This window comes from Lipotes vexillifer, unplaced genomic scaffold (assembly GCF_000442215.2).
Source record: "Lipotes vexillifer unplaced genomic scaffold, Lipotes_vexillifer_v1.1 scaffold1074, whole genome shotgun sequence".
NCBI lineage: Eukaryota > Metazoa > Chordata > Mammalia > Artiodactyla > Lipotidae > Lipotes > Lipotes vexillifer.
In genome coordinates this window covers 53,239-61,684 of record NW_006775781.1, presented here as the reverse complement: position 1 = coordinate 61,684, position 8,446 = coordinate 53,239, and the positions used below count along the sequence as shown (strand labels likewise).

Here is an 8,446-nt window from a genome sequence, read left to right as displayed (position 1 = left end):
AAAGAGAGAAATCCTTCCTCAACTTATCTTATGAGACAAGCATAACCTTGGTTAACCAGGAGAGAGAGAAAAAAAAAAAAAACTATAGCAAACTGTACTCATGAACATAGATTTAAAAATTCTAAACAAAATGTGACCAAGTCAAATCCATAATGATGAAGAAAAATATGCTTTCCTTTTCTCCTTACACTAAGTTAAATTTACTTTCTACATTTATCTCCTCAGTGAGAAGCAATGTGTTGAGGATAAGGATTTCCTACTTCACAAACAGATTATTGAGAGTATAATGAAGGCAGTGATTTATAACACTATCAGTGTATTACTTATACTGATAGAAATACTTTGATACTTACCTTGATGTAGCTGGAAACAATATTAGATGTTATGTTCTACAGAACTACTAAGTCACATTTTGAGGTCAAAATGGAATTTTATATTTAACAAAGAGTTTTGAAGACTAAAAAGCACTATACACTTTTTAAGGTATTACTCTCAGCATCTGATATAATCTTTTTATTTGAGCTAAAACATAAAGCTCAAAAAAGTCAGGTATATTTGTTGTTTTCTAATGTATCCCAAGTGCTTAGAATTGTGCCTGGCACATGGCAGACACAAATATATTTGTTGAATGAATAATTTGTATTCAATTTTACTTCTAAAACCTGAATTATATGAATTAAAGCAAGAAACTGATTTTATGTATAAGCTTTTAATTTGCTTGTTAACTAAGGCACACCCACTAATTCAAAGGCAAGTCAACACTGATGTCTTAAAAAGAAAGGACTGTTTCCAAAAAAGGAAAACATTCTTCCTGATCTTCTTTTAAACAATAAAGAACCTAAATTGTAACTGATTTATTCTTAACTTGTGACTCAATTTCCTACCACTGAAAAAAAGCTCACTTTTACAAACTTAAACACCCAATCTCCAAAATCTGCCCTTTAGGTTTGCTTCAATCTATTAAAATGCTTTTAGATTTTATATTAAGGCTGATTCATAAATTATGAAAGGCACAATAAAGTTCATAAGTGTGTTAAGAATATCTTATGGTTTAAAAAAAAGCCCATTATTTTCGGCAGTAAGTCTTAAAATGCAGACATCTGTATCAATTACCTCGCACAACCAAACGCCATCAGTCGATACTTGTTATTTACTGCTACACAAGTTCCATCAACAACATCTTGTGGCCAAACTCCATGAAGCTGCTAAAATTAAGAAAAATAGTTAAGATTTAAAGCATGTTCCCCAAATATACTTTTATCAATATAATTCTCCTTCAATAAACACAGTTTTATAAGGCTTTATATGGTTCTTTATATGGTTTGATCTGGATAGGAAAACATCCCATCAGAACTACCATCTGGATTTTCTCCCTTAAAAACCTCAATTTCATTAACTGGTTCAATAAATATTCCCAAATGAGCTCAGTCCAGTGCTAATCTATTCATAAAACACTAAAAAATGGATATCTGACCTGTAAATTCAAATTAAATGAAGACGACTGTAAACCTCTTGATGGTAGAAACTGCGTTTAATTTGCTCACTATTATTATTCTTGTCACCTAGCATATAGTGTTGAACTTTTCTGATCAATCGAAAATGGTCGATTTTATTTCATCTATCCTTTAGAAGTGATTAATGATTTGTCAATTGCTTACTATTCTCTATTACTCCTTTGCTTTATAGTACAGTGGTTAGTAGCATGGTATCTGGCAGCCTGACATAACATCTCAGATCTACCCCTGACTTGCTAAAATGATTATTTGACCTTTCCAAGCTTCAGTTTTCTTATCTGTAAATTACCTCTTATCTGTGTTTTGAAAATTAAATGAGAACTTACATACAAGTAACCCACTTAATACAATGCCTGGAATTCAACAAGTTAAGCTTCAATAAATGAATGACATTATTATTAAGCCTTATATGCTACTTAATTCTGAACACAGACACAGAATAGATTGAGCTCCCTTGTCTGTTTTTATTTGTCAAATCAAGGGCATCCTAGATCATAAATTTCTAAGGCAAAGTTCATCATGACTGTTTAGTAAGCACAAAAAATCAGCACACTACTTTATTTCTGGATTATCACGATAGTAAAATTAGATGATCCAATATAATTAAACTGTTTGAAATATAATACTATAGATTTTATTTAATTCCTAAATAAACTATAGAATCTACTATCTAAATATGGAATATTTGCTTTTTTGTAGGAATTTTATTTATTCTTCAATTTTAATAATAAAACTAGACATTATTTTAGTTAACAAAAATGGCAAAGACAGCATTGAGCATTATTTCTTTGGACTGCTGCCTAGACTGAAATTCGTTTATTCATCCCTATAACAAAAATTTTCCAGGTGCCTACTATTCACCAGGTACTGCTCTAGGTGCCAAGGATACTGTAGATATTCAAACATACCAAAATCCCTAGCTATATCTCTGCTTTACATTTGTTAAGAGACTGACAAGTTTAAAAAATTGTACAGTATCACGTGGGAGGTTAGTAAATGTTACAGAAAAAAATAATAAAACAATTAAGGAGAAGAGTATATGGGGGAAGGATGTAATATTAAAAGGTCTTCCCTATGAAGGTGCCTCTTGAGGAAAGTACTTTCAGAGATACAAAGTAGAAAGGCCCTGTCACAGTAGCATTTCTGGCATGTTCAAAGAACATCAAAGAGGCCTGTGCAGGTGGAGTGGAGTGGAGTGGAATGGGGGAAGGAGGAGGAATAAATGAGGTAACAGATGAAATAGGAGGCCAGATTTATAGGGCTTTGAAAGTCACCATAAGAACTTTGGCTTTTTCTCCAATTCATATATGGGGAGTCATTTGGAGTGTCTTTAATTTTTTTTAACCCTTTCTATTATGAATTATAATACATTAGAGAAAAATACAAAAGCAAAAATGGACATCACAATAATATCACAAAGTAAACACTTGTGAAATTACCACTCAGGCTAGGAATTACCAGTACCCACAAGTCCCCCAACAGTGTCACTCCTGATCAATATTATCCTCACCTCTACCACAAAAGAAACAATATCCAGACTTACATAGTAATCACTTCCTTCTTTTCCTTTAAACAATTAACACTTAAACATGCGTCCACACAGAACTGATTCAGAGCTGCCTATGTTTTTTGTTTTCCTTCAATTTTATATAAAATAGAATCATAGCATGTACACTTTTGTGTCTAGCCACTTCCACTAAACATGTTTGTGAGATTCATCCATGTTGTTGCATACAGCCTTGTTTGTTCATGCTCACTGTCATGTCAAACACTGGGCTTTTAGCTCACTGGGCCTCTGGCCTCCCCTAACCAGTCTTGTTAGCTCTTTACAGTCTTCTTAGCTCTCCAAAGCTGTTAAGCACATTCAAAAAATATTTTTTCTCCAGCTCTTTTAGTTGTCCTCAGCAGGTTTTGTCCTAAATATCTTGTCCTACTGAAGGGTTCTGAGCAGAGGAGTGGCATAATCTGACATATTTTAATACATTTTCTAACTGTATTAAACAGTGCCAAACACGGGACTTCCCTGGCAATCCAGTGGTTAAGACTCCACGCTTCCACTGCAGGGGGGCGTGGATTCGATCCCTGGTCAGGGAACTAAGATCCCGCATTACTGCTCGGCACAGCCAAAAAAAAAAAAAAAAAGGCAGTGCCAAACAGGATTTTTATAAAGCACTTAAATAATGTCTGATATAAATACGGCATTAGTGTATTTCCCAATTACCAGTAATAGATATGTATTGTTTTCTTGTAATTTATATTTTCTACTTATAACTTATTTAATAATGTTTCGTCTACATTTCATTATTTTAAATCCTTAATTTACTAGAAAACTTTCTTTAACCAAATACTAATACAAGCTGATATTCAGAAATGAGTCACTCACTTTCCAGCTCTAATATTTTTGTTTTCAGTAAAAACATTTAAATCCCACACATATGTCAACAAAATGAAGAGGCAATCTACTGAATGGGAGAAAATATTTGCAAATCATATATGTGAGAAAAGATTGTATCCAAAATATATTAAAAACTCACACATTTAATAGCAAAAAAATTCTTAAAAAATGGACAGATGATCTGCACAGACATTTCTCCAAAGAACACACAGAGAGAGCCAAAAAGTACCTGACAAGATGCTCAACATCACTAACACCAAGGAAACGCAAATCAAAACCACAATGAGGTATCACCTTGTACCTGTCAGAATGGCTATTATCAAAAAGACAAGAAATAATAAGTGTTGGGAGGATGTGGAGAAAAGGGAACCCTTGTGCACTGTTGATGGGAATGTAAATTGGTATGCCACTACAGAAAACAGTATGGAACTTCCTCAAAAAAAAAAAAAAAAAAGTAAAGTTAGAACAGCCACATAATCCAGCAATTCCACTTCTGGGTATTTATCCAAAAAAAAAAAAAAGAAGAAGAAGAAGAAGAAAACACTAACTTGAAAAGACAACTGCACCCCCATGTTCAATGCAGCATTATTTACAATAGCCAAATATGGAAACATCTAAGTGCCCACTGATGGATGAATGGATAAAGAAAATTTGGTACACACACACACACACAGGAATATACAGGTGACCCTTACAACATGGGGGTTAGGGGCACCTACCCCCAGCACATACAACTTTACAGTTGGCCCTCCATATCCTTGGTTCCGCATCTGTGGATTCAATCAATCACAGATCGTAGAGTACTGTAGTATGTATTTACTGAAAAAAACCCAGGTGTAGGTGGACCTGCACAGTTCAAACCTATGTTGTTCAAGGGTCAACTATATTATTTAGCCATAACGAAGAATGAAATCTTGCCTTTTGCAACAGCATGGATGGACCTTGAGGGCATTATGCTGAGTGAAATAAATCAGACAGAAAGCTGATACCATACAGAAAAATATTCCCTTGAAAACTTAAAATCCTTTCCATTAAACAAACTGAACATGAATATTTAGCTTCTCTGACTCTTAAAACCCCAACTTTTATAACAGAAAAGATGTTTTTCAAAATGCATATGTTGGCAAGGACAAAGAATGGGAGAGGACGTGATATCAGAAAATTCTGGAAGCTGGGAAGCAAGTGGATGAGTAGAATCCTTAACTAGCAGTAATGATGTTGAAAAAAAGCCACACTTACATTGTAAGGTACACAAAAGGCCTTGGAATTTAAATGTCTCTCAAAAGCTGAACTAAAAGCAGTAGGATTGGTTTAAAGCCTGTTTAATCAGTAGCTGGGACTGCCTACCTCCCAGTCTGAGCAGCTAAGAAATATCCCACCTCCACTCCAATAGAAAACTGGAGTTTTTCTTTAGAGAAAAACAAAAAAATCTCAGTGGTCTCTAGACCACACCAAAAATAGGGATACATGGGAGTTTACATCCTGAATTTGGACCCTCTAGTCTAACTCTTCCATAACTCAAATCGCTAAATACTGGGCCAGCCAGGTACATATTCTCTGAGAAAGACTGCAGGACTCTTCTCCAACAGACACCGGATACTGAGTGGGGAGGAAAAGAAATAACCCAGTTAGCTCACCCTATGATGAAGATCACAGTCAACCAAACCCACCAAAGCCCACACGGCCTTCAGTGAATCCAAATTCTTATTTTGGGTCTCTGTCACAGCAACCAAATTCATATATTAATGAATCAAATAGTAATTAACCATTAACTCTGAAAGGATCTAAAAATAAAGGAATATAGGAAATCCACAGGATGATAATGATGGACAGCCTAAAAATGCAACTGTGTTAAATAGGTATGTATAGTAAGCAATCGTCCAGAAGGCTCCAAGAGAAATTTATTCAAGAAGATGAAACAGATACTAATATAATCAAAATCACAATAACTATATTGGGAAGATGGGAAGAACTTACAGACAGGGTGGGGGAACAGGGAAGTGGAAAGTACATGGTCATTTTCCACAATGGGAAGTCAATGAACACAGCCTAAAAACTAAAAATTACAGGAAATACTCAGAGTAGTGGAGATAAATAGCAAAATCACCAGTGAAGGAATAAAAAGTAGTTACCTCTGAGAATGAAAACGGCATGAAGAGAACAAGCAGGAGGAAAGGAACTATCATTTTTCATTAACATGTCAATAGAATTGTCTACTTACACTATTTATATGTAGTTTTGATTAAAAAATTAACAACCCCTAAAATCTTAAATAAGGAAAATAGGGGAGGGGTTTAATAAAGACTAAAATTAATAAATGCAAAATTAAAAAATAAACATTCCAAGTAAATAAGTCATACCTCTGCAGTAAATCTACTTGACACTGGTGTGATAAATCCAACTTTACCATCATTAAACACAACAGCAAACCCATCAAGTGTGGCACAGTATTCCATGTCTCTAATGTGCACATCTGCAAAGCCCAGGAATGAACCTGCTGATGAAAAAAAAAGTACATGAAATATGAATATACATATAGTAAATTAATTCTCTTATATTTTTGCTTGCAAAGCATATAAGGACAGTTAAAAGGGCAAACATGACCTAACAACACTAAACAATTGAACTACTCCTTCCTACTCTCTCTCACACACACACACACACACCCTCCTCCCTTGCATAATTAATTCCAAAGTAGAAAAACCAATGTTCATCCATAAGAAATATCTAACTAGTTTATATAAAATATTAAACATCTGGTTCTGTCTCATGAAAAAAGTGTAACTACCTCTAGATGACTGGAGATCTACTGAAAAGGGTACTGTACAAAGATTAATAGCTTTCCTCCCATTTGTCATTCCTTCCCAGTGAATAAGATGAAGAAGTCCATCAGAAGTAGCAACCAGGAGATCTTCCAGCACAGACTGCAAACTGTAGAGAAGTAAGCAATTTAGAATCAATTTCCTTTTAAGAAAAGCATATTGGGAAATCAACGAATATGAGTATAACTGCTCTGGAGAATATTCATGCAAAGATCATAAAACCACTTAACAAAACTGCCATTTATCTACAATTTAGCTATATATCAGCTTTATCAATGTATAATTCAATCTAGAATCAGAAATTCTGAAAAAAATGAAAGACCACGCGTTGCTGTAGTCACAAACCTGACGAATTATGTTTAAAAACTAGACGTACTGAAACAGCAAATTAGAAGATGAAAGGATAAGTGACAGCTGACAAGAAAGGAAAGAGACAGAGAAACCATGAAAAGAACTAATGACAGAATGACAATCCGGAGACATGGAGTGTAGAGGTAACAATCCTCTAACCCTGTCCAACAGAATTTTCACCAGTAATGGAAATGTTCTGTATCTGTACTATCCAACACAGTAGCCATTAGCCACATGTGGTGATTATACACTTGTAACATGGCTAGTGTGACAGAAGACCTAAATTTTTAATTCTGTTTATTTTACCTGTAATTTACATTTAAATCACTTCATTTGACTAGTGGCGACTGTAGTGGAGAGCATAGTTCTAGACCACAGTATTTCTAGGGTATCAAAGAATCTCACATTGTGCATCCATTCAACAAACATTTAATTAAGCCTGAGCTCTGTGACAGGCACTATGCTGGGCTGAGATTCAGAGGTGAATAAAATACAGTTTCTCCCTGCAGAAGACCTCTCAGCTGACTAAGTAGTAAAAAGTAATTATGTAGTATGATCTCAGCACTTATTGATACTTGCAAAGAGATTTAACAATTACAACTGCATGGCAATAAATGCCTGATTTGTTTACTCCTGTAATGCCAAGTCCCTAGGACAATGTTAGTTACATATGGCACCAAATGTTTGTGGGAGGAAGGTCAAGAGGGAAGGGGAATCCAAAAGTGAGGCTACAAAGATAATGGCAGAGAGAAAGAAAGAGAACCAGTGGAAACTGGTATCAAGAAAGCCAAGGGAATAAGATGGACTTAAGAAAGAGTACTCAAAAGAGTATCAAATGCTGTAAAAAAAAAATTTAAGTGTAAGAAAGAATGGAAAATGTAATGTCTATTTATATACTCTATTATGTACTGTTAAATTTCCTTTCATACTTAAGAAGTTAAGAGTCTATTTCAGAAATATTTTAATCCATAATGGTGAAAAGAACGTTTTTAATGTTTTCTTTAACTTCCAATTCTTTGGAAAGTTGAGTTCAATGACTTATTCCACCATATATTTCATATGATGAAGAATTTACTATACTTTCTCCCCAACTATAAAAATATTTAAAAAGATAAGAATAACATGTCCTCTTACTGAGCTCCATCTCTTGAACGTCAGAGCATTTGCAGTCAACTACAATTCCCAGTTTAATGAAAGTTCACCTTTTAAAATATTATATATTCTTTTATTTCAAATTTATATTTTAGTGGTAAAATTTATATGTAGCATGTGGTGGCTAGAATATAAAAACTTTGTTTTAGACCTGATACAAGAGAGGCAATTTAGTGGAGGAGTCATTGGTTTACCAGTGATTTTCATTCAGC

General features: G+C 34.3%; 1 protein-coding gene across 1 annotated transcript in view; it reads right to left on the bottom strand.

Moving 5' to 3' along the window:
- Positions 1–8,446, bottom strand: part of RIC1 (RIC1 partner of RAB6A GEF complex) — a 100,225-nt gene that overhangs the window by 44,199 nt on the left and 47,580 nt on the right. Inside the window, 3 exon segments of the mRNA XM_007450218.1 lie at positions 1,114–1,205; positions 6,270–6,406; positions 6,698–6,840. Coding sequence (XP_007450280.1) covers positions 1,114–1,205; positions 6,270–6,406; positions 6,698–6,840 — 372 coding nt within the window.